Source organism: Phodopus roborovskii, unplaced genomic scaffold (assembly GCF_943737965.1).
Source record: "Phodopus roborovskii unplaced genomic scaffold, PHOROB, whole genome shotgun sequence".
NCBI classification, from domain to species: domain Eukaryota; kingdom Metazoa; phylum Chordata; class Mammalia; order Rodentia; family Cricetidae; genus Phodopus; species Phodopus roborovskii.
In genome coordinates, this window is record NW_026125295.1 from 25913160 (window position 1) to 25940504 (window position 27345).

General features: G+C 42.0%; 1 protein-coding gene across 1 annotated transcript in view; it reads right to left on the bottom strand.

Annotated features, from left to right (window-relative positions):
• Slc9a9 (solute carrier family 9 member A9) overlaps positions 1 to 27345 on the bottom strand; it is a 521392-nt gene that overhangs the window by 67696 nt on the left and 426351 nt on the right. The window contains exon 14 of the mRNA XM_051207129.1: positions 27134 to 27213. Coding sequence (XP_051063086.1) covers positions 27134 to 27213 — 80 coding nt within the window. The remainder of the gene's footprint in view (positions 1 to 27133; positions 27214 to 27345) is intronic.

Consider the following 27345-nt stretch of genomic DNA (forward strand, 5'->3'; position numbering starts at 1 on the left):
ACACATCTTAAAATAATTTGCTTAGGATAATGACATAGCTGGCTGTACCCTATGGCTGCAAGAGGTTTAGACTCACAGCAGTTACTGGGCAGAGGAAAAGAATCAGAACGGATGTACACTTTCTATGCTAAAAACAAGCCAGAGAAGCCTGAGGACCACATGAGTGAATTATGGGTAGCTTAGTGAGCCATACTGCCCCACTGTGAAGTCACTTGGCTCCCATTTTAATTAACCGAAACTAGAGATTTGAAAACACAGCTTGCTCAAGTCCCTCAGGTGTTCAGTGCCAGAGCCAGGGGTTCAGATCCTGCTTCTAAAATTCACATTCTGCGAGGGCACATGTCTGTACCCTCTACATCCTGAAAGAAAAGCTTGCAGATTAAGCCTGGTTCAGCGTCTGCTCTGTCGAGCTTTGCTAGCTTGCTGATGAATTATAGACAAGAAGAAGTTGAGAAATCTGGGATCCTTCAGATGCCATATTTAAATCGTATTGATGCCTCCCCCACTGAACACCCTGTCAACTGACAGCCCGAGGCATGGTGTTTTGGTTTACTTATGCTACTACCATAGCTTTCCCTCTCAGCCATCGCCAGTAATTATTTGTGAGTCCCCAGGAATTCCACCTTACCCTGTCTCAGTCTCCTCATTAGCACACACTCCTGATGCGGACATTCCTTGGAGAGGGACCCTCCAGCCTCCTCTGCTAGTGCGCATTGTCTGGCATCCTTTTCTTGGGTAATTAATTGCAATTTGCACAGCTTCCTGTGAAGTGAGAGGTTGAAGAGAAGGACCGCAGCTTCCAGCTAGCTCACTCACCTGTGGCAGCTGAGGGCTTGAGCTGCAGGCTGCTCACTTCTCACCTAGTGGATGGCAATCCTTTTCTTTTTGGTCTCTCTATCACGCCCCAACCCCTTCTGCACTGACACCTACTTTGCTTCTTAAAGTGAATAAATTACTCTCCAGATCCTTCACACTAACATTCTTTGTTTTGTTTTTGTTTCTTGAGGCCTTCCTCACACCATATTGCCACATCGTTTAAGAAGGTGTTGTGTCTGGTGAACAATAGTTAGTGTGAGCAGACTGCTGGGCTGTTCTCAGGAGTTCTCAACACAGATACGGTGATGTTTTTCTTCCCTGCTGCAAAGCAGTGCCTGGCTGCCTTCAGTTCTGATCCCTGGCTTCCTGTTAACAACAGTTGCTCAAGTCACTGTTTTCTCCTAATTATTAATAGCACTCCGAAGTCACAAATGCTGGGAAAGGATGGTGCTGTCTAAATGGTGGGCTGTGCTATCCACAACCATAGCTTCCAAAGGGTGTTACCCAACATAATTAAAACGCAAAGTTGAAATCTTAAAAGCACTGAGGATATAAAATGCAAACTTGTTGCACGGTGACACTGTGAATGGAATAATAACAAGTGCTTTGGGAATCCATGTTGGAAGTCCCTGATACTGCTGGGTCAACCTTAGTCTCCTGTGCATCCTTGTGTATTGCCAGCAGCTAACATGCTGTAATTTCATGCTTGACCAGCTTAATTCAACCCTAGGCTCCAGATTCTGTTCACAACCAGGCCATGTGGCAGAGGTTAGTGCCAAATAAGTCAGTAACAGAATGAATAGCAGACAAAAGACAGTGTCCACTATCAACCCGGAACACAACAAGTCTCCTTGGAATACCCCAGAGTTTCTGCTATCATTGAACCGAAGGACTCTTTTCATTCCCTAAAGATTAAATACTAAGTAGGTGTTTCTGGTGCGCCTGTCATGGCCAACCACAGTGGGTCTGTCAGCGGGAACTGGGAGGAAACAGGTGCAAATACACACTTGCAATTTCTCAATAGAAAACCAGATGGTGCACTCTTCAGCCACTCTGTAGCCAAGAGGGTCCTAGAGAGACTCATGGAGGTACCAGTGGTCTGTGGTGGGTTTCCTACACCTTCCCACTGTTGATGTGACATTGACTCCCTACCCTTTCTCAGATGTTGCTAGCATTAATTATTCACTGTATTCACCACTCCGTCTCAGGAAAGGCCTTCTGCTCTGCTCTCAGTTAAGATTCTCCTGAGGCCTTGAAACCATTACCAGGACCATCTCATTTGCTCTAGGTCTACATGGGCTAGTTTGAGGAATGCAGAGAAGAGAAACTGAAAATGTATCGAGACATGTCAGGCAACATCAGGAATAGCTTTATTCATCTAGCCATATTTTCCACTGTAAGAATCATCTGAAGTTAAGCACTTTTGCTGGTAAACCGAATCATAATTAAAGCTGAAAAGGACCCTTAATTCTAAGGAAATTCTTGAAGAAATCCTTAACAGAATTCTGAAGACTGTCTCTCTCATTAACCCGAAGGCTGAATAGTCTGTCCAAATACCTTTTGGCACTTCCAGTAAATATAATAAGTTCTTCTCTCTGAGAGTGTCTCAGGGCAGCATTAATCTGGTATTATTGGGAGGCAATTTGCTTTAATTAGGATTCTTCCCACTGTTCATTGGAGCCTCCGTCGAGCAGCCTCTTTGGAGCAGTGGGGTCAGCTCCTGTGAACTTTGGTCTTGGGCATGTGTACCTGAGATGGAATCAGTTCTGGAGCCTCTGATGCCTCAAGTCTGGGGTGCTCAAGAGGGTTTTATAGAAGTAATAATCAATTCAGCAGACTGGGTTGCAAAAGAGGATAGAAAAATCATGCCAGTTCATGACTGTATAGTGCACATTTTGACGGGAGAATGGAAGGTACGGGAATGATCGCTATTTCCTGGCTATGAGTTTAAAAACACACTTCAGAAGGTGACATGGTGCTTGCCTTAGTGCCGAATAGGGAAAGCTGTGCCGAATGGCTGTGCAGAGATGTGGAGAGGGTTAACACTAGAAACAACTCAAAGAATTCCTGAACCTTGCTCAAACACACTGAGATTTTATTCATCCACCAAAACTTCACTGACATGCAAGGGCAGAAAATGATGCCGTGTAGAGGTTGAAATCTTTTACAATTGTGATTTATTAGAAGAATTAATGTTGTATACTGTAAATTACCTTATTTTTCTTCCAGCATGTCCTCATATGGACAGGAATACAGTAGAGCCTGAGGACTACCCAATTTATGAGTTTCCTCTTAACGAAATAATACAAACTTTTGAACATAAAACAAGCACATTCTCCTTAAAAGAGGCCCATATAACTGAAGGGTCCTAACAGCTGAGCTGTTTTGGATCCTGGGAAATCCCTCTGCAGGGAAGGCTGTGTTACGGGAACGCTATGCTGTATGTGGACCCAGCTCTCCTTGCGCGTAGGAGGCAGGCAAAGACAATGGAGGGAACTACAGGTCTATGGCTCACCCTTAGTAATCTTTCTTAACCATCTGCTGAGCACCTCAGAAGGTGCTGACTGGAACCCTTTGGAGGGAATATGTCAGTGGAATAAACACTAGGACTTCTATCTTAGGGGCCAGCAGTTTCTGATTGCTGGGTGGAAGCTTACAAAGTGCATTGCTGACCCCTCCCAGGCTATTGTTTGACTACCTTAGATAGAAAGCACCATGCTCAGTGCCACTGCCCTTGGGGCAACAAGAGCCACAACTAAAACAACCTTCAAAGACAAATAGATGCCCAGAACCAGAGTTTGCAAGACTAACTAGAGCAAGTTAACAAAATCAGGCAATGTTTTAAAAAAAATGCACACTCCATCATAAAACATCACCTTACTTCAAAAGATGGGTAAAGATGAAGATGCGCTGCAAAAATTCCTACTGAGAGATCTATATTTAATCAGTTGGGCTAGGTATAGCATGTCTGCCATGTAGTCAGGCTGAGTCACATAAGGTGGGCCACACATGCATGTGCAAACACACGAGTAAACATCTGTCTGTTCTCGAAAGAATTACGCCCTCTTCCTGTCTTGCCTGTCTGTGAGCAAACTGTCAAAGCAACCCTCAGCTGCCAGGTAATAGAATCCTCAAATGCTAGTAATATAAAAATTACTGTAATAATACAAGTGATGCCATGGCTGTCCATGGCACTGGCACTTTGAGTGCTCGAATCTGCAACTATCCTATTTTCTAATCTTTATTCTTTTATTCACCCAAATGACTGATATGGGCAGTTTAGACATCCAGCAGAGGAGGTAAAGGGTTTTTTTTTTTTTTTTTTTTTTTTTTTAATCTTAATAGATCATTCCACTATGTAGCGTATTCCATAGACTCAACATGATAAGTTACTTTTCTCCTGCTTCACCCTCTCTATTGTTCAGGAGACTAATTGTGTGTGGTCACAAGCACATGAACACATGTGTGACAGGAATTGTTAAATTCTTTATGAGGTTTTTTTGGGGGGGGTGCTGGGAGAGCAGACGGTCATTCTTTTAAAAATTCTTTTCCTAAGAAAAGTGTGAGAACAAAGGGTGAGAATAAGTCAATTCTCAGAATAAGATGTTCTACAAAGACATAAAGGGGGTGGGGTGGGCAAAAGTAATTTTCAACAGCTAGGCGAGAGCTGCCATGAGTGGGAGTCGATCAAATCAATGACATGGCTTCATAATGTGGTGTTGGCTGCAGCAAGGAAATACTAGAGAAAAAGCGGCAGGGGTCCCTATTATGTCCCTTCATGATGAATGAGACATTCTGCTGGAACCTGGGGTGTGTGGGTGATCTTGTCTGCCACTGATTCCTCCGGTGTCAAAGGAAATTCACAGTTACCTAAAATGGGAAGCACTTTTTGTTTCCTTGCTGAACATTTGAAATGAGAGGGATTTGTCTTCACCTGAGGGGTCTGTCCATGCTGCAGTTCTACGACCCAGGGACTTTCTTCTGTCTGTGAGCAGAGACTGGAGCATGAATCTAACTATCCAAACGGTATTGTAGATAAACGTCCAATCAGGTGAGTGATCAGTGGCTGGCCCAGCTTGCAAACTATGGCTGAAAGAATGGCTTACCCATCAAACTCATAAACTCCCAGAATAATTATGATTCCAGCTTTTGTGCTGGCCACTATTTGAATGAATGATTACTTACAGAAATGACAGCGGGAAGAAGAACCATGCAATTTGGCTTCATTCAATGGATAGATCCATTTACTCTTCACGTTGGGATAATGTATGCTAGTTTTCTCTGATGTCATCTGTTGTTCAGGTCACAATTAGTCATGGTCTATATTAACCGAGGGGGGGCTTTGTATATTGGCAGAGGGAAGCATATTATTTGGTAAAATGCCTATGAATGCTGAGCTTTCAATAAGGGTACAAGAGATTACTTGCAAAAATGCAACGTTCATTTCCCCAACAACCGTAACTCTTCATTCTTGTGGCGCTTTTGTGGAGGAAAATGTTTTCTTTACTAGCGTACAAACAGTCATGACTAAAAGAGACTAGAACAAAATATTCTAGCTGTGTAGTGCTCTTTGCTAAAGGAAAGTGTATTTTAAAGTGCATTAGGGGATCTTCCTCTCTTATAGGCCACACTATGGATCCTTCAATAAATCCAATGTGAACATGCTCATTTACAAGATTTAATGATCAAAATATTAATTTTAAATTCATTTACAATGCCACCAAATATAAGGGATATGTATGTATGTATGTATATGTACACACACACACACACACACACACACACACACACATACACACATCTATGATGGTGAGACAGTAATCCATTTCAACTTTTTGGAATTTTTGATACAGGTTGGAGTCCTTTGGGTGCTTCTGTGTAATTAAGTGATTGTGACCTTTAGGGGGTAACCAAGTGGTACCCACTACTAACATTCTCTCTGAAAACAACAGTAGCAACAAAACCAAAATGAAATGTTTCCTAGCATGTGATTTTCTTCTTTTTTTTTTACAAACTGTGTCTGGTCCTGAACAGAATTTTATAGTTACATAATTTCTTGTTTTAGTGCAATGTGGGGTGGAGGGCTGGGGAGTATTGCATTGTTCTTTCAAAGAAAGCCAACCAGACAATAGTAATGATAGCATTGTGAAGTATTTGTCCTGAAGGCAACTGCAAGGGTAAATGACAATTTGCATAACAGCTGGATGAGAGGAAGAGTATCCAGAAAACCCTTGAACATCTGTTTCAGTATTAGGAAGGAGGGAAGAATGGATGTGGATTAGGCTTGGAAGAGGACTCCCAGGATCATCTGTGGAAAGGCTGTGCCCGTGGGGCACACGAATACAATGGCAAGTGAGGGCACTAGGGGGCAGAACCTGGTGGGGGGTACATTGAGGGCTGATCTTGGTTTCCATGTTGTTTCAAACCCAGAGTAGAAAGAAAAAGACAGAGACTTTAGAAATAAGAAAGGATGATCTTGTAGCACCACAGTTAATTATGACATTTAATGAACAAAAAAAAAAAAAGAAAGGTCAGCCTGGGTCAGTGAGACGACTCAGTGGATAAAGGTGTGTAGTGAGATAGTCCTTCTGTGGCACTGACCACGCCCATTGGGGGGTGGAGCCATGGGTGGAAGTGACCTGTGGAAGGAGGTCGGAGGAAGAGCCAGGAAAAGCTCTCTTGCTGGCGGGACTCGGACAGGAGAGCATCGGGTGGAATTTCCTGGTGTTCATCTGTCTAGGCTGTAAGTTATTTCCCCCTGAATAAACATCTATTCGGCCTATTTGTTTATTTTGATCCTTATTTAACCACAATATCTGGTGTCATAAGCGGGAATAGGATTTTCACGGGACCTGGGTTTCACCCAGGCAGCAGACGCCGCTCCCCTCACCCACCTTCCCCAACAGGCAGGGTCCCTTGCCTAACCAGGTGGACTCACCACAGCTTTGGGACATTTGCCTCTTTCTCACATCTCCTTTGCCGCCACAGCAGACCTGAGAAGGCACTCACCGCTTCTCATTTTTTGCCCATTTCCGCACTGCACTTTGCATTCACACAGAGCCGCTCGACACCCTCCCTGCTTGCGCGTTTTCCCGCCCTTAGTCTTGTGTTCCAGCAATTCCACAAGTCTCCTTTTAACAAAATTTCACTTGCCATAATTTGTTAAGAGCTATTCTACAGGGACCTGAATCAAAAGGATCGTCTGCTGCCAGACAATATTTGACGGTACACTTCTGGGCAAAACCGGGATCAGATGGGCCTCGGCTGCTAGGCGCTATTTGGTGGTACACCTCCAGGCGTAACTACCACAAGCTGAGATCTACAACTAAAAACATCAAAGTTCCAGATGGGGCCCCACATCATTGTTTCCACTTGACTCAACCTGATGCATCTGAACTACAAACATCACCCTAAAACCGGTTTGAGACTGTTTTGCTCGAGACAACTCATGACTAGCTAGCTGTAATGGTGCACCTTTTTATTACACTCTGGCCAGAGTTTCAAATAGAACTACAGTCAAGACTTTTCTGCCACACAGTGACTAGCTACATATGTCACAACCAGTTCTTTTGAGAAATTTGCTAAAAGTTTGCTAAAAATTTGCTAAAAATTTTCTTCCTACAGGATCCATTGGAACAATCATCGTCCCATTTCAGCAGGAAGTAACCTTAAGATAACGACGCCCCCTTTTCCTACCCTTGAAATTTTGGGATAATAGTCATTGTCTTTGGGTTGGTTTTAGTTATTTAGGGTTGGGTATCCAAGATGATGCTTACACTCGGGTTTATCTTTTAGACAGTAATAGGGAATGGTTGGGAAAGGTATGGTTTAGATGGGATATAGGTAGATTAGCCTATTTTCTTGTGAATTTGAGTAAGAATGAGATAGTATTTTACAGCTTACATTGTTATGTATTCTTATATGTGGTAAGCTATGTAAAATTAAGTTTATATTTTGTTATATAGTGTGAAATCTTTCTATTTATGATGTTTTATGCACATTATTTTTTACCATATTCTATGTATGTATACTTTCTTTGTATTCAAGACATTTTGTATATTGATACAATTTGGGATATTTATCATACTGCCTTTTATAGTTCTACCTCTTGTCTTGACATTTCTACTCTACCTCTATTTTAGGAATTTATATGTATGTACATGTATATAGTTATATTGTTTAAGTATTTGTTCCTGCTTTACTCAGGGAAGTTTTAATCAGTTTTTTTAGCTAAGTTCCTGAGTATTACAGATTATCTTCACTCATGTTTCATGTACCTATGAGATTAGTCAGATATAGATGCTTAATCTTCAATCACTTCATAAACATGCAGAACATGACATTTAATGTTTTAATATTAGTACTCCATTGACATGAGACACTGTTGCTCCTGACAGCACTGTACACTTTCCCAAAAATATGTTGGACACTGTTGTTGCTCCTGGAGTTCATTCTCGCCTCAGCTAATGGCCTGTTGGGCAAAGAATTGCCCCCACCTTGACCACTGATTTGGACATGCAGTCCTATGTGCTTATAGGAGACAAATATAGGGTATTTGTCAGGGTAAGACAGCCATTCTACCTCCCTACTGTTGTTGTGGTCTGTCAAGTTCTCTTGGCCTTAGCCAAAACTGGGTGTACCAACGTTGCTGTGAGACCTAGGGTGACTGTCCAGGTGGCTTGTTGTTTCTGTCCTTGCTACACCTTTTGGAAGTTGTCCATCCGCACTTCCTGTCTACTCTAGTATCGTTATTTTCCTTCTCAGGTCTTGATGAGGTTGAAGATTAAACTATCACAACTATTATTCTCTCTTCCTAGTTAGATATATTAGGTACTAGACTTATGTTTTCCAGCTTAGGACAACTTTATTGTAAACTCCGTTATGCCTTCACCCTAGGACTAGATATGTAGGTCATTTTGTTCTCTATTTTCCTTTTCTTAGAGCATACTTGTTATTCACTGTTTTGTATATAGTTTTGTATTAAGCCTAAATCTTTTCTTTAGACTAAAAGGGGAATCAAACCCAGAGTAGAAAGAAAAAGACAGAGACTTTAGAAATAAGAAAGGATGATCTTGTAGCACCACAGTTAATTATGACATTTAATGAACAAAAAAAAAAAAAAAAAGAAAAGAAAGATCAGCCTGGGTCAGTGAGATGACTCAGTGGATAAAGCTTGATAACCTGGATTCAATAAGGACCCACATGGTGGAAGCAGAGTACAGACTCAGGAGAGAACAGATTCTTATAAGTTGTTCTCTAACTTCCACATGTTCAGTAGGGTATACAAGCTTCAGAACACACACACACACACACACTTAAAAAAAAGATCACTTTTAAAAAAGATGATGAGCATGAAAATGCCTGCCCAGAAGAGTGGTGGGAAACACCCAAACAACACAGAGCTAAGGAGAGCTTGATAATAACAAGACAGTGGTCAATGGTCAACAGTATCAGCTGCTATTGAAAGGCAGGTCAGAAGAGAGCTGACATTACCCACTGCTTGGTGATGGGGTGGTCCCAGGGGACTGACAAGCTGCACTGGGAAAGAGAAGGAGCCAGGCAGCAGCTGAACAGCTAGGAAAAATGAATAGCCGGCAAGATCATGTTCTGGGGAGTTTAACCAGGAGGAGATGGTGATGCATGAGGGGCTGTTAAGTCACTGGAGGGTTTTATTCATGTCATTGTTGTTAAGCGGTCAGGACTTAAGCATTTAAAAGTCATTTCAAAGGTTTTGGTTGGAAGGCTGACTACACAAGAATGGAGACATTGTAGGAATGGATTGTTTTTGATGTTTGACAGGTTGATGGGAACAGTTCCCACTCAATGTGTCTTCCGCATTCTTTGTGAGGAAGGAAGCAAGATCAATTAATTGTTCAGAGTGAGGAGTCAGAGGGCTGGAGGTCTGGGAAAAGTAGGGATAGAGTATGAAGTCACTGAAGACAAAATGAAGAGAGATGTGCAGTGGGGGTGTTGGGTAGTGCAGGTCTGTTAGAAGTTGATGGTCAAACATGTATAAGGAATGCAGAAACCAGTCTTTAACAGGTATGCAGCTCTCTGTAACACAACCATTCAGACTGACTTAAGGACATTAACTCAACTGAGCCATGATTGCTTTTGAAGCAAAGGGTAGGAGTTTTTACTGCTTGGGACTTGGGACCTTTTTTTTTTTTTTTTTTTTTTTTTTTTTTTGTCAGATCAGGGGCATAAGGGAGGTAGCAGAGTCTGGAGTGTTTGCAGGGCTGTGGTGGAAAGGGTGAAGCATGGCTCCCACCTGGGCAAAGAGGAACAGGAAGGAAGGGTGTGAGCCAGTGTCTCTATTGGCTTGAAGAAGGACCTCATTTACTGGTAGGCCACCTTTAACACAGTTGTTCCACAGAAGGAGGAAAAGTATGTGTTCCTTTGAAAGGTATGTGTGTGTGTGTGTGTGTGTGTGTGTGTGTGTGTGTTTTTAAGCTCTGAACATAAAGAATTTTCTTTTGATTAAAATAGAGGAGAAAGAGAACTAGGTCTAACTTTTAACAGTTCTCTTCCCCATCAGGTTTGTAGGAGGCCAGCTACAGGAAAACAGACCTCAGCCGAGTCCATGGTAATGCATGTTCATACGTGAATATAAGTTTCTGCTATGCCAGAGGCAACACTCTCAGGATAAGGAGCTTGTAGGAAAAGTCATCTCTCCTCTTGGTTTGGCTAAGGTAAAAGAGGGTCATTGTATGCCAAGAATTGCCCTCCAGGTGAGGAAAAAGAAGAGGGAAAGGAGGAATATCCAAGTCTTACTCAAACAGGACCCTCATCTAATTGTCTATCACTCCCGTGAAAGGAGATGTGAGCCAACTGCTTGAGAAAAGTGATCCAGGAGGCCAACAGACAGAAATTGCACTCACTTCAGAGTGTCATTCCTTTTTCTGTACTATGTAGCCTTTTGGTATTATTTTTATAAAAACTTGTAGAGAAGATGAAATAGAAAAGTAATGAAAGATTTGCTATGTAGAAAGCAGATAGGAAAACAGTAATGAAATGATTTACAGTCAGACTTCACATCATTTCTTAGCCGGCTTCCCAGTTTTCTTCCCCAAATGATGAGTGATAGCTAGGGTAACCTTCTTCTCCTTAGAAGGGCAAGGAACCGGGAATTTCAGGTAAGGAAGTGGACTTTTCCACTCACCAACCAAACCTCAAATAAAAAGAAACAACAGTGGTGCACCCCTTTAATCCCAGAACTCAGGAGACAGAGGCAGGTGGATCTCTGTGAGTTCGAGGCCAGCCTGGTCTACAAAGCTAGTTCCAGGGCAGCTAGGGCTACACAGAGAGACTGTCTTGAAAACAAACAAACAAACAAACAAACAAACAAACAAAATGATCTCACTGTTCAAAGACCAACCTAGAGTGAACCATGAACCTGAGGCAGAGGCTGAAATCCTAGCACATGCTGTGTGGGTTGAGATGATGGATCTAGCCCCCCACTGCTGGGAACACCAGGCTATTTTTCTGCCTCGTCTATGAGCATGCATCCATTTCCACAAGCATGACTGCTAGATCTCGAGGGTTCCATGCAGAAGGGGCTCTCTGACTGGCTTCAGGAAATGGAAAACCAGGAAAGGAAGCAGCACAGTTTTGTTTGCATCAACAAATGGGGCAATTAAAAAGATAAGAAGGGAAGCAAAGATGAAGATTAGTCAAAGGAAGCAGATAACAGGAAAAATGAAAACAAACAAAAAAAATCCTCAAAGACAATTTGTCCTAAGAAAATTATGACCTTTTTTTTTTTTTTTTTTTTTTTTTTTTTTTTTTTTGGTTAAATCAGAAGTCAAATGAAACCATCTGTCCTTGAGGTCCAGGGTCACAATGCACAGGACAGGGCAATGGTTCTTCGACAAGGGAGATCTGGCTCTGGAGTTTAACCTTAGCTTTTCCAAGCCTCAGTTTCCCTACCTCTAAGGATCAAGGGTTGCTCCTGCTTGGTGCTATGAACAGAAAGAAAAGGCCATCAGCATTATTTCTTGTCCTCTCCCAACCCCCAGTCATCCTGATGGACAAAGAATGGTTGTCCTTTTTTCCAAATGCTGAAGATCTGCCCCTGGACAACTTAGAGTGAACAGTTTGTAGTTTGTCCTTGAAAAGTTTATTCCAAAGCCAAGATGATGAATGGGGTAAAGTTGGGAAAAAGTGCATCTGTAAGGTGACAATTAAAAGAGTCTGATAGAATAGATGAGTTTGTGTCTGTTAGGAGTGAGGCAACTCTGAAGAGGAAGGTAAAAGTAGGTCATGTTGGAAGCTATATCTGAAGCTAAGCAGTTATTTATAGCCACATACTAGCCTCTATATTGTATCTTTTATATCCATGCATGTTTTCTGTGACCAAGTCACATCAAGTTAAGGTGTTAATCACCTCCTGGGGGCCTAAGAAAGCACACTTGCTCACTTCATGCCACCAGACAGACTTATCACATTTTATTGAATTTTTAAGGATAAACATGTGACACATGTACCTTAGCTCTGAAAGACAGATTTCAAACTCATAATGGAGAACCGGGTGCCTTCTTCCTTTCCTCATACAAATCCACAAAGAAATACTTATTCCTTTAGATGTAAATAACCTTAGTTTGGCTAACAAAAGGCCAGATTCTCACAGAACAAACAAACAAAAAACTTCACCTCCACTCTGTAGTATGGTTTTGGATGAAAACCTATAAAACCATTTCTAATTGCCAAGCTTTCTGAAACCATGGAGAAGAGCATGTGAAAACATGGGTTCCAAGGTGTGCGGGTTCTTATACAGACTTGGATGCATGCAGATTGCATAGGGTTATAAAAGTTGCTTTTGTGGCAAAAGAACAGGGAAAGAGTTTCCTTTAGCTGTCAGACAAAGAAACAGGCCCTTGAAGGACTGGTTCAAGTTCACATGGTCAGCAAGCCTAAGGTGCAAGTCGGATCCATACCTTACAGCTGGTGACTTCTGGAACCTAACTGCATGGTCTGTGAATATAAGTTTGGGTCGACTCAGGAAGTGCCTGACTTTTCCTACAGTGAACACTCTATTCATTTGAAAACACTTGCACATATAATGCTTACAGTCACCGTTTATGATAGGCAAAATGGGTAATTTATTTTCAGGATCACATAGGAACTATTGTACTGGTGGTGAGGCAGGAGGAAGTTAGAGACCCCAGGACTCTGCTGCCTGTAGCCAAAGAGACCAGGGCACCTCTCTCCCCAGTACTCTGTCCTCAGCCCTTCAAGACTAGAACACGTAGTCTCAGCTCTGAATACCCATCTTCATTAAGTGATACTTGGCATTTCCAGACTGCTGGACTGGAACAAAGTTATTTTGTTGGAACGGTCTGTAGCTGGGCTTTAAGGTGTCCAGACAACAGAGGAACAATGAGAACACTTTGCTCCTAAAGGGACAGGATTGGCCAGGCCAGCACTGGCAGAGCTTCTGCTTGGACAGAACTTAGGTAAACCCTTCTATGGAAATAGGGAAAGGCCCAATTCATGCCCATTTTTTACATATGCTGTGTACAGTTGTGGGACTCTAACCCAGATCATGCAATGTAGAGGTTGTTATTGTCATCATCCTTATGTTTCAGATCAAGGTCCAGAGAGTTCCAGCAGTTATCCCCATGTCACATAGCTGGTAAGTGACAAGGCTGTGAACTGAGCCATTTGACTCATGCTGTGCTGCCTGGGGCTAATGAGTCTGAACTTGACTTGGTAGGATGTGGCACAGCCTTGCTTGTTCATAACACAAGTTAGCCTGAGGTGAATTTCAGTGAAGTCTACAGACAGAAGACAAGTTGATGAGACCAAATTAGCGCAAAATACTGAAATAAATGTTCTGTCTCTCTTTGCACAGGGTGTTAACTGTGGAGTGTTCCCCTGTAAGAGAGCTAGCTGCTTAGAGAGAAAACGCAAGTTCACTCAGAGGTCTAATGAATGCCATTTATGAGGCAAGTGGCTTGCTTATCCCCAAGATCTGGTTAAGCATGAACTCATCAAATACCTGGGCAGGAGGGGATGTGCTTCCTATTTACTCCCCTCTAGTCTGTCTCCTGTGACTAAATGATCCAGCGTAGGGCCATCAGGGTGGATACCTATGGTCACCTGGATCCCTACTTCCTATAACCTAGACCTTTATCTCTGCAGATCTGATGTCCTCAATAATATCACACCCGATTCTGAGGAATTGGAACAAGAGTTTCCTAGTCCTTGCCCTTCTCCTTTCTATTCCCCATTGTAACTACCATAATTAGGTACCCTGCGACTTCTGAATCAATGATGTTAGATCAATCTTTCTAACAGCAGCCAGTATCACTCCTGGGTCTACACACTACCTGATTCTTCATTGTCTCCCAAATCACATCCAGACAAGTCCCCCTAGCACTCAAAATCTTTACAAATTTCCCTTCACAAGGCTTCTTGGACTCTCTTCTAACAGCCAGTCCTCAATGTGCCAGGCCACAACTTTCAACCACCACTCCTATAACGCCTTCCTTTCTTGTTTTCTCTCTGAATAGAGTTTTGCCTGGAGACAGCAAATACACCTAGTGATTGCTTGACTTGTTATTTCTTACTCACCCCATTTGGACCCAACAGTTTTTCTTCAGGGTAAATGTGACTGTACTCATTCAGTGGATTTAAAAAACTGTGGCTCAGAGGGGGCCAGGAGCCTGAGATTTCATACCTAAGAAGTCAGGACCTCGAACTTCATTTTGTCCCCTCATCCTGTCTATCAAATTCTGTCGAAGTCCAGCTCGAATACATTAATTCTGTACTTTTCCGAAACCAAGGGATGAGGTGCTCGTCTGGGTTCATATAACAGCTTGTCTCACTTGCTGACTACTTAAAACAATTGGGGGAAAGTCCTGAGAATTCCTGCACAAGGGCATGGTAGGGCACAGTGCCAGAAGAGGTCAAGATTTCAAAATGCAGTGTGCTCTAGTATTTTAAAAACTTCGGCTAGGAACCCATTAAGCTAATTTTAAGACCGACTACTGAATTCTGAACTACAACTTGAAAATCTCGAACTGAAATCTTCTAACAACCCCTGGATATTTTTAGAGGTCTGCAACAGACTGGTCTTGCAAGAGAGACACCTTTAGCAGGGATTTAAGTATACTTCCTCCTGAGAACAAAAAAAAAACAAAAAAAAAAAAAAAAAAAAAAAAAACAAAACCAGATCTGTCAAGACTGGGTCAGGAAGGAAAGGCCTTAGCCAGCCAAGGGACATCAGCTCCTTTCAGGAAGGTCAAAGGTGGCCATGTCAAAGTGTCGCATATTCGAGAAGTGAGCTTTGTGGGAACCAAAGATGCGGGGAGAATTATTTCTCAATAAGATGTGTCTGAAGCCAGAGAGGAAACTTACATGCTCATCATAGTCTTGAACATAGAAGGAAATCAGCTAGAATTTCAAAATAATAAAAATACAATAAAATTCTTGTTTCTATCTGCATAGAGAGTCTTTGGGCCTTCAGGCCTGTAAACCTGTCACTGAATTTAGTATCATTTCAACTTTATGAAGCACTTGATGTTTGCAAAGTGCTTGTACAATTACCAATTACCATAATGTTCATCTTCTGAGCATTGCAGCTTACAGAAGGCCCGAGGACTGCAAACTTAGAGTGAAGGATTTTTTTTTTTTCCAAAAGGAAAAACATTGGTCAAGCCAGTTAAAGAGTGGGCTTCTGAGCTTGTATTTTGGCAGCTGCTTAAAATGTGGGATGCTTGCTTCTGAAGACCCCTTCATTTCTCAGCATCTAGAGCCTGTTGTACATGCTGCCTCTCATGACAGATGCTAGCATGCTACACTTGGAATTACTCAGTGCTCTTGCAACAGAGGGTGAAAGGTACCTGTAACCCAAGACTAGACCAGAGTGAGGGATGAAGGGAACCGTTTTTTACAGTTGCTGGGGAAAAGCTGTTCTAGACCCTTCTAGTACCAGTTGGTTAGTGCATTCGAGAACTCCAGGCACGGGCTTGCATAGCATCCTGTGTTCTGACTGTGTTTACAGGCAACACGTCAAGGAAACTCAGGACACTGCTGGATTTCAAGGAATTTTGAGGAAATAGCTCCAAGGGGTGTCAAAGGCAATGGTTTCAGGATGTGTCTGCTTCCTTTGGGAGGAGGGAGGGTCCCCTGTGCTTCTCTCCCTACTTTGGAAAGACAACAGCGCCAGTCACTACTGCTGGCAACAGGCTGCCCTAGGAGCTGGGCATGACTGGGATGCTGGTGCCATTGTACTCTACCAGTCTGAGAACAAAAAAAGCAATTTTTCCTTTGAAAGTGAATTTTGAGCCACTCATTTTTGTTAGCTTAGCTAAGACCTCTGTCAGAAACCCTGCAGTTTCTGACAGTAGACCGCTAGCTAAATACCAGGTCAGCTGGCTGATAGCTGAGCTTTTAGCTGGAAAGTGTTCTACTTGACTTTGCCTGGAATACTTACCCTACTGGCTCATCTTCATTAGGGGAAATCTAAGAGTGACTCCCTTCATAAGAGGACACTTGCACATTTAATACATCTGAGAATGCATGTTGAGGGCCCCAGAATATCCTTCAAAGTAGAATGAGAATTGCACAGCACTGTTTTACCCAAATAGGCAGCCGGTGTTTGGAAAGCAATTATCCCAGATCACTTCCTTCTCCCTATCACAGCACTGTACATAAGGCCTTTAGTCGACATCATCATAACAAAGGCACCGGGTGACTCTGTGCCTAAGCATTCATCTCCTGCTCTCAAGAGGCAAGATGGTTTCCTTGCCCATGATGTGCTTGACTGACAACCTGTACTTGCAGAGTGCTCGGGTCTTACTTCCTGGCAGTTGTGCTGTTTTCCCAAACACCTTGGATCCGCTGATGATTTTGCAGACCTGCCATAGAGCCTCTCTCTCATGGCCTCAGCCTCCTAGTAGGTCTGACTGCCACTCTGTGTCTCAGTCCTCCCATGTGGCTCCCTGGCTCTCAGGGGCTGCTGCAGATCACATGACTTTTTGGCTTCTACAACTCAGTATTCCAGCTGTTTTGTGTTCCCAGAACTCATCTGTGGAAACCTAATCCTCAAGGGGGTCACACTGAGAGGTGGGGCCTTTGGGAAGTGATTCAGTTTAGAGTGTTCTGTTCTAATGAACGGGACTTCTGTCCCTATGGAAAAAGCTTGATGACTAATTTACTTCTGTGGCTTCAGAGGATGGTTGAAGATATATGTCCCCTACCCCAAGGAAGAAAAATCGTCTTTCTTTCTTTCTGTCTGTCTGTCTGTCTGTCTGTCTGTCTGTCTTCCTTCCTTCCTTCCTTCCTTCCTTCCTTCCTTCCTTCCTTCCTTCCTTCCTTCCTTTCTTTTTATGAAGGAGGACATTGAAACCAAATCTGATGATCCTGGAGGTTATTATGTGTAATAATGACTGTCACCGGATGAATTAAAAACACTTTGGTCCATTTTGTTTAGCCATTCAAGACACCAGACCAAATAGAAATTAATTAGCAGTAAGAGAGAATTCTTTTCCTTCCACCCCTTTGTAATACAGTCTCCCTGGAACTCATACAGAACAGGCTGGTCTTGAACTCAAAGCGCTTTGCTTACCTCTGCCTCCCGAGCGCTGGGATTAAAGGTGTTCGCCAGTACACCCAGCTGAGAATTCTTACTGTAACTCACTATGGAATGCTTTAATGCATTTCTGCCTGGAAATAATCCTGTTCTCAGGAGACTGCCTTTCATCTCGTTCTTCCGATTCTCTCTGCCTTGTGGGTTTTCTTTTATCCACAAATGCCACATCTGTCTCAGGTTTCTCTCTCATGTTATTCTCCTTGCTTAGAATGCTCAAGCTCCCTTCTCATTGTTGAATTCCATGTTGGGAAACCTTAACTCTTCCATGGCCCTTTTCTGAGGGAAAGAACAGCAATCATCACCGTGTTAAGCCCTTCCTCTGAGAAACATCAGTCTACTGAACTTGGTCCACTCATGCTTATGAGGTGGTGTGACATACACGGACACTGTACCGACCTTCTCTATCCTGTGAAGGAAACCTTCATTTAGGTCGGTCTGTGCTGTGTGGTGTCTACGACAGCTTGATGTGCAGGCAGGTGCTAAGTAACTTTAGTCCTCCAGAGAGAGCAGGCGCTGCCTCATGCCAGGTGGTAATCTGTGCAGGCAGTAGCAGTCATCCATGCTGATAAAGTGTCTCTGGTAGCTCATGAATTTGTTGGCAACTTGAAAATACCCTGGAGTGACTAAGTAACAATTAAATTTTAAGCAGAGACTTTTTTATTTTACCCCCAAGAAGGAGGAAATACAAAAACAAAATTCAATACTGGCAACACTGAAGACGTGTGCATTTGATTTTAAGCCTACATTCTTTCTTTGAATATTTTTAAACCAAATGATACAGTACTAACCTAGAAATCATCACTATGACATCGAATTGCTAATGGCAAAACAGCACAGCTTCACCTGGAAGGGGCAATTGGGAGACTTCCTTTATCAAGGGAAGGTACAAGAGGAATAATTATCATCAAAGCCTGGTATTGCTCCCATTGTGGAATCAGAGAATTGCTGCACTTCTCTGTCAAATCCAAATTGCTCTTCATGCCATAATTTCCAGAAAAGTAACGATGGGAGGGTAGACCATAACTTAGAAAAAATTATAAGTGAAATAACTGTGCATACAGCACAGAGTACAAAAAAATTCAGCTTAGTCCCCAGCCTGGGCCACTGACTTGGAATCAAATGAGAATCATGGCTGCTCACAGCCCAAGTGAAGCCTTTTGTTTATGGAAACTGAAGACTTCCTTATTGCACTAAAGTATAAGTGTTATAACTAAACACCATTGCTGGGATATAAAATAATGGAAGTTGGGCAACTCACAGATAACGAGTAATAATGAATACTAAATACACTACATGGCACTGTTCTTTTAGATCTGTCAATACATAGTAAAGTTAACAGAACTCTAATGTTTACTAAGCATCACTCCAAATGCCCTGAATGAATTCTTTTAATGATCACAACAAACCAAACAATTTCATAACTAGTCCTGGCTAGGCCATAATAGCAAATCACAGTTGATTTAAGCTAAGAGGCAAAGACGTGATTCACTATAGAGAATCAATGCCTGGCCATTAAAACACATCTTCTTTATTTGATAAAAAGCAACAGTGGGGCGTCTGAGTATGCCTTTCTTTATTCTAGAAATGCCTTCCTTAAAGGATGCCTATGAACCAGTAATCATCCAACCATATTAGAATAGAAGCTCTAGAATTTGTTTGCAGCATGTATCTGGAGCCTAGGATGGCCTTTGGCCCATGGAAGGCTCTTGGCAGTTAGGCAACAAGCCAAAAATGAATCAATGAGGAATGAGGAATAGCTAAGACAGTGCTGTACATTGGAAGAAATACTCAACAGATTGCTTTGGTGTTGTAATTTAAATGGATCTGTGAACCTATTTTTCACAAAAGGAGGGACTATGTTCTGAATTTTGTGGTTGCATAAATCTCAATTTTCATTTTGTTTGCTTAAAGTGAAAGTGAAATGAGAAAGCATTCTAGAGATATTATTAAAATGTGTTTATAGGGAAAAGAGAAAAAACATTTCAGGGGTCTTAAATCTCATGTAGAACCCTAAGGCCATTGTGGAAAACCCTGTCACCATCTTTGGAGCCTGATTCCCATAATGGCAGCAGGAGGCTATGGTGTTCAGAGGGTCAAATCTACAGTTCACAGTCAATGTCCTGGAGAGCTTACTCCAGCTATGGATTTAGGATGCAGGGCCTTGAGAAAATAGCACAATATTTTGGTGCTGTGATGGTAGTTCCTCTCAGTAGGAGGTTTCTAATAACTGGTCAGCTTTCTCATGGATTCAGACAAAATAAAGGGTAACATCATTTATCCTATCATATGGAAGAAGAAGGCAGGGAAGATCCACATTATGACTTCATCATGACGGTCTCCGCAACCCTGTTAAAAGTCCTGTGTGTTGCTTCCACCAAAATGCCATGAGAACACAGGGCCCAGGAAACTGGCTTTTTCTTGCAGTTAACTTTAATTTCTTTTGTTTGAGGACTAAAATCAAGGGCTAGATGGAAACTATTTCAACAGTAGTATCTCTGAAGGCAAGGGTGACCCAAAGTCGACTGGAATGCCCAAGGGACTGACCAAGGCATGGGAGCAGTGGTGGACCTGCTGCTCCTTGCAGGAGCACTCCTTGTGGCCAGCTTCCTGGGAGAAGCAGATACAATGCTATAGGCATTCTTCTGTGAGGAGGCCATTCATTAGGTAGGGAGCTATTTAGAGGAAGCAGATCACTTTTGCTTGCCTCAAATATGTACAAATAAATCATGGTGCTTCCTGAAACCACTTTTAGATTGTCTGATTAGGTTTTGTAGGTAAGAGCTACAAATGGCTGGCTGAATGGCTGAAATCTGTAGCTCCTTACACATCCCCCATCCCCAAGTCTCTTTCTTGTTAGTGATTTCAGAAAGATTTGGAACCAACACTCACTTCTACAAGAACTTCATGAGGAACAACCATGCCCACCTACCTTGTTTACTACTGAAATCTAGCATCTCATGAAGTGTTCTCCGCCTTCCTAATGCTACATCCCTTGAATACAGTTCCTCATGTTGTGCTGTCCCCCAACCATAACATTATTTTCATTGCTACTTCATAACTGTAATTTTGCTACTATTATGAATCATAATGTAAATATCTGTGCTTTCTGGTGGTCTTAGGGGACCCCTATGAAAGGATCATTCAACTCCCAAGGGTATCGTGACCAACAGGTAGAAAACCACTGATCTAATATGTCATCTGGCACATAGTGAACACTCACTAAAATGCTACTTGTAGGTTCTACTGTCTTTCCTGCTTGCTAATGAAAATAAAATGTGCTGCATGCCCAGACTAGTGAAGTTTTTAATGAGCTACTAAGGAAATGATGGCATTAAAATCACTAAAACAATGCTAGACACATGCATAGCATTAGTGTCACTCATATATCAAGGACAGCAGAGCTCAGTAGATGCAACCCATGAACCAGGAGCTTCGGGTTCCTCTGATGGGTGCTGAATTGACTATGTTGTTGCTGCTTCATGTCCATCAGCCATACGGGATACCTTAGACGAGCTCAGTGGATCCTTTATAAAGCAGAGGACCCTGTTTTTCTGGAACACTGTATAAGGCAAACTCAAGTCATTCATGAAGGCTAGAGCACTACTCCAATAAATGACTTACAGCTGCTTGTACCAGTCAGCATAGGGAAAATCACTGGTATTTTGGAGAATCATCAATTAAAATTGAAATTGTTGCTCATAATACTCATTCCTAGGTTTTAACATAAGAATGACTATGTGGGATAGAAAACATTCTGTCAAGTTTTAGGAGACATATTCTTTATTTAATTATCACTCCTTTTTCTGTTAAGAACAAAATATTGTTTCATTTAGGTCCCCTAAATATGTGGTCCCAAATATTGTTGGAAAACAATCCAGATACTCAGAGTTTATGTCTTCTAGAGTGCAGTTCCAACCACTCATGCTCCAGGGTAGCAGGAAGTTTGCTATTCTGCCCAATAGGAACAACACTCATGCATCCTGCAGTGGGCTTTTCCTTTGATGGGTATTTGGTACTCGGGCTCCATGAGTCTGCTACGCATGTGCTTTTTGGAATTCTATTACTGGGTCAATCTGCCAACTCATTGTTATCCCTGAGAATTCGTCATGCCACGTAAAATGCTGGCAAGTACACACTAAGTTCTTATGTTAGTTGATATTGGCACAGGGGAAGTACTCAAAATGATTTTATGCTGCCCTTTTTATTTTGGAAAAGGTCATTTTTTATCTGTGCCATTTGCTTTTGAGAACTAATATACACACATGCCTAAGGAGAGTGATGATAAATGATGGAATGGAAAAAGTCTCTACAAAGCCGACAACCCAGCAGGACCATTAGTCATGAGGAAGGCATGCAAGATTTCCACGCCAGCTGTAATGATCTGAATTTAGGCAAATAATTCTATTCTATGTCTTAAAATATGAATAAGGATGCATCAATCTTAGCTTCTAACCTGCTAATTATATGAGATTCTTAGTGAGGCTGATAGGTGATTCTAAAATTTTGGGTTTGATGTTAACAGAACCAATACTGGGATAAGATATATTCACTCAACCCCCATAGAGCAGACACAGCTTCTAAGCCAGGATCACACTAGACACAGCAGTTCAGCTATGGAGTAGAACATAACTGACTACATGGAGTATCTGGGTCATTTGAGTTTATCCCTTAAGGGGTCAGACTGCATGCAAACTTTTAAAAAAATGTCCTCCCTTATATATGCAATGGGTAATCATCTTACTTTAACCTGAATCTTAGCCATGAAATTTTGGGCTCCTGTGTTATTTAATAACTACTAAATCAGGCTTGCAAAATTCTGGTGGTTACACCAGAAAATTAATAGAAAAAAAACCCTGTATTTATTTCTCCCCATATAGGCTAGGGACTAAGGAAGGGAGAACCAACTGTAGACTTGAGGTTAGCTAAAGTAATTGGGACCCAGGTCAGGTATATGGATGTCTGTGTCCAGAGAGTGAGATACACAGGCTAGCAGACACTGGGTGAGTGTCTACATGGGGCAGCCTAGATGAAAACCACTAATATCATCCCATTGGCCCTGCCCTGCTTGCAGGCTCACTTAGTAACCTTCAGATAATTAATATGCATTTCTTGCTATGTTAATACCTGAAGTGAAGGTGCCTTGGATAAAAAGCATTGCTTTCTGGCTTGTTTGCATGCTGCTTGCCTGATCCATCCATCCATCCATCCATCCATCCATCCATCCATCCATCCATCCATCTATCCATCCAGTATATATTGAGTATCCCCTCCCTGCCAGGCATTATTCTGTGTCCTAAGGACGACCACAGAATAAGAACAGACCCAAACCTCTATCTGCAGAAAGAATATATTCTGGTCAGAGGAGGCAATTAAAAGAAGGCACATCCTATATCAGAAAGTACTGTTGTAGGGAAATTATAAATCAGAGAAGAACTAAGTGAATGCCCTACATGAACTTGCTAATTCCAATATAGAGCCAGGAGGGTCCAGACAAGAGGAAGGAGAGAGGGGAGGGGGCGAGGCACTGCAGTCTAAGGGGAGAGCCAGCCAGAAGCTGTTCCTGACACAATCAGGGCGCATAGGGCCAGAGTGTGAGATTTTAACCCTCTGGATAGGGAAGGCTATTCCACCCCACGGAGACGTGTTAAGACAGAAGTTTGATTTCTGGTTTACATTTCTGCTTCCTCCGAGCTTAGTTAAACTAAGTCTATTGTCCTAGGAGACTGAAGTAATTCTCAGATTTCCTTGCATATTTAATATTATATCCCTGAAAAGTTGAAGATATGATTTGTTTTATGGTGCTAGGGATTGAACATTCCGAGGACCTCACACATTCCGAGCGCTCTACTGCTGTGTTTTAAGCCTAGTCCAACCTTCAACGATATGACTCAGAAACTTTGTGACTCTTTTGTGGTGGTGTTCTCTTTGTGACCAGCTCTGACCTCTAACCCCGATATCACCAGAATATTGTCAACAGGTGTTTGAGTGGTGAGTGGTGTACTACATAGTGAGGCATCAGGACTAGACCTTGTTCGAAGGGCAGCTTCAAGAACATATTGAGAGATGGAGTTTTATAAGTGGAATAAGAGAACTGCTCACAGGAAAGTTCATTTAAATATCTCTATGGACTCTGGGGGGGGGGGATCTGGGCTTGAATCAAGGAATTGAATTTTACCATCTGTGGAATGTGAAGTTGCTTATGTAAGTGATCTGGGAGTTTGGGTTTCTCTCACAAGGGTAAGACCCCAAACCAAAAAGGTGGTTCTAAGACTCATGAAGTCAGTACCTGCCGATACTCAATAGCATTTGCTCCCACCATTCCCTCATGTCTCGGTTTCTTCTTTCTGTTTCGTGAGTCAGAATTGCTGCCACACTGAATTATGATGAGACTGTTATTAGTCATCAGTTTTGGTACCATAGGCTTCCAACAACATGGTTGAACAGGAGAGCCCGGGTTGCTGTACTAAGACCAACCTTGACCCCAATTTTTTGTGTGTACTCTCTAGCACCCCTACCCTTCTACAGAGCCCAGAACAGAAGTGAGGTGATGAGTGGAAAGCTTGGCCATTGCTCATCTTCATTAAATATTCATTTGTATAATTCCCCCAATCACCACAGCTTTGAGGAAAATTTTTATAAGAATATATGAATGGATTACATAATGCCACGTAAAAGTAAAACAAACAACCGTGAGCCTCAGTGACTTGTTTTATTGCTAACAATGGTGAAATAATAAGCTATCCTTGGGTCTGAACATTGGGTATCAACTGCATAGGAATGGGGGTGATCAAGGCTAGATTTCTAAGACTACCTCACTAGTCAATTAAACTTTCCCTCAGATGTTACTCTTGAAAGCATTGGTAGATATGGCTAAATATACAATCAGTTGATTCTAAGTCAAAGAAATTATCCAGTGACTCTCCTGCAATTAGTCGCATAGCCTTGAAATCAGAAAGGAGACTTCTCTGCAGGATTCTTCCTCAAGATGGAAGCATTAGCAGCTGCTTTAGCTTCCAGGCTGAGAGTTTGCCCTTCAGATTATGCACTTGTTAGCTTCTACAACTACACAAACCAGTTCTTTGAAATGGGTCTCTATATGCATATATGCATACAAAGATTACTTCCAACAATTGTTTCTGTATCTCTGGAGAACTCTTTCTAATTCAGATGTGTCTGAAGGCTCATTTATTTTTGTCAAAAATTCCCTTTTTATGGTACTAGGGATCAAACCCTGGGCCTTTCATATTAGGCAAGTGTCCTACCAGGGAACTACCTTTTCTCAGTTCTGCCAGGGATTCTTGGATAGTGATAAGTTGAAGGTGTGCCTGGGCTACAGACTGAGTTCAAGACCAGTATGGGCAATTTAGCAAGATGTTCATTTTTTTTTTTTTACATTTCTTTTACATTTCTATTTTGACCTCAAAATTGAAAATTAAAGGGTGGTGGTGGTGGTATATAGCTCATGCCTAGCATATGCAAGACCCTGGGTTTAAATTGTCAGTACTACAAAAATAAGCAACAATTTTTTATGCTGCTTCAACCATGTGATGGGATTTTATAGAAATGAAGTCTCAATAGCACCACATCATACACTCCATTTCTATCAGCATCCTAAAATCCTCTTTGGTCAAGACTAGGTAACCTAACTCCAGTGTGAACCATCCCTATTATGGCAACGACTGACATGGTCTAACATATTAGGGTGACAGGGAACATCAACTGGGTCCTAAGTGGAAAACAGAGTGGACATAATGCCAAATTCATAACTTGTCTAAAACTACAGCTACCTCATGAGGTCACAGAGTAAAAACTGGTTGGCATGCTCCTCACTAGGTAAAATTCAGACCTTCCTTAACTAGGACACAAAACCCCTGTGGTCGGTGAGAAAATGTATTTGTGCAATGATGGCTGCACAGCAGTTTCTAGAATGAATGCACAGGAGGACAAATGGCAACGCAGAGAGATATTACGCAGAGGATAAATCTGCTTCCATTTCTACCAGGCTGCTCTTAATCGTATGGAAATAAACCTTTGGTGGAAAGTGAGATTAAAAACTGTGACATCATCTAAATTTAGAGTCGCTGCTCCAAGCTAAAAATTTGAGTGGGCTCCAAATTTCATTTTCTTGTCTCCTAGTTAATTTTTCTACATTATTTTTTTCTTTATTGTAAAGCTCCCTCACAGCACTTTCAGAATTTGAAGGAAGAAAATAAAAACCTCATACCAGGTTTCTGATTTCCTATTTCCTTGCTGTGTATTTCATTAGGTGCTTTCTTCAGCCATTTCTCCTACTTTCCTATAAATTTGGCTATCCCAGATTGAAATCAATGGCAGGAGCCACTCCTGTTTCTAGAAGAGAAGTCCAGAAGGAGCATAAACCTATAATAACCTGCCAAGAACAAATTCCCCTAGAAAGCAGGAAGGCTCCGGGTAGCTAATGGGACCAGAGCAAGAAGTTGCTAATGACCAAGATGCATTGCTCTTTGCAGGGTGGTAGGCTGCACTGCCTACACAAAGCCAAAAGTGAGGAAGACATCTGGCCACAGACAGCAGAGAGAGGCATTAAGCTCCACCCTCCACAGCACCATGTAATGCTGGAGCACTACAGTAATGTTTTCTAATTCACACACAGACAGACAGACATGCTCTTACTTACCTCTGCACATCCTCAGTTGGCTCTCTGTCTTAATCTTCCTTTGTAATTTCCAGTCCTTCTCTAATCTGCGCTCCTTTCATCCCTGATGTGATTTTGCAATATTTCCTGCCTCCTTGCCCCTTTCTATCATAGTGTCTCCTCTTGCATCTTTTTGCTTAGTTTTATCAAATTCCCAAGAAAGATCCATTCGCTTCTCTTAACTTCCCCCAACCCATTGATGTGTTGTGGTTTTCACAGTTGTTTTGGGTTTTAATCCCAGTGACTGGCTTTTTCTTACTGAATGGAGAGGGGTTTTGTTACTACAGAAAACCAGTGAAGACCCAACACATTCAGTGTACAGTAAATTAATTGTCTGTTTCCTACTCCATGGTGCTGTTGGCTGGATTAGCCATGGGCTGCTTGCTTCTACAGGGCAAAGCACTTCAGCCTGACCTTTCAGCCCTCAAACTCATATAGTCAGGCGTGTCTGAGCTTCTACATTCACACTGATGGCTAAAATTGTTTTTTAAAAAAAATTCTTTTTCAGAGGAAAGAGCTTACCTAAGTGTTCCTGAGAGGAAAACCAAGAGCAACACTATTTTATACGATGAGGAACCAGACTTCTAGTCCTCAGCCCATTCATTTTTACTCCTACCCCATCATTTTACACAGGAAACAAAGGTATACAGTGGGCTCCATCCTGTCCACACCTATCAGACCAGTCAAAGCCCGTAAAGGCTACTGAGGCTGTTCAGTAAAACAGGTCTCTGGTCAACCCAACTGGAAGTAAAACCTTTATAGAGAACAACAAAATAGATAAATTCTTCAGGACCATGAGATTTTGTTGTCTGACATTAGAAAATATCAGATGACCACAAAAATATCATGTACATTTTACACAGGGGTCTCACTTTGCTTTTGCAACACTTCACAATGGTCTGTGCAGTTTTAGGATTTACGCTTGCCTGCGCATTCACTTTACCTTTGTGTGCTCCTCAGGATGTAGGTCTCATCCCTCCATGACGAGGGTGTGCAGAGCAATCTGCCCTCAGTGGGACCTGCCAGTTTGTCATTAGAAAGGATACTTGTGATCAAATCCATACCACATCCTGAAGAGTTGTGCACTCTCTGTCTTTGTCAGGTTTTTATCCAACTTATTTGCTTCCTGGAGAGAGACCATAGAAAATGGTACATCTTAAATACATGTCAAACCAAATCCAATTTAACTATACTACTAAAGAAACATTTTAAAAAGCCTAGGCATGTTCGTTTTAATGGTGAAAGAATTTTCAAATTA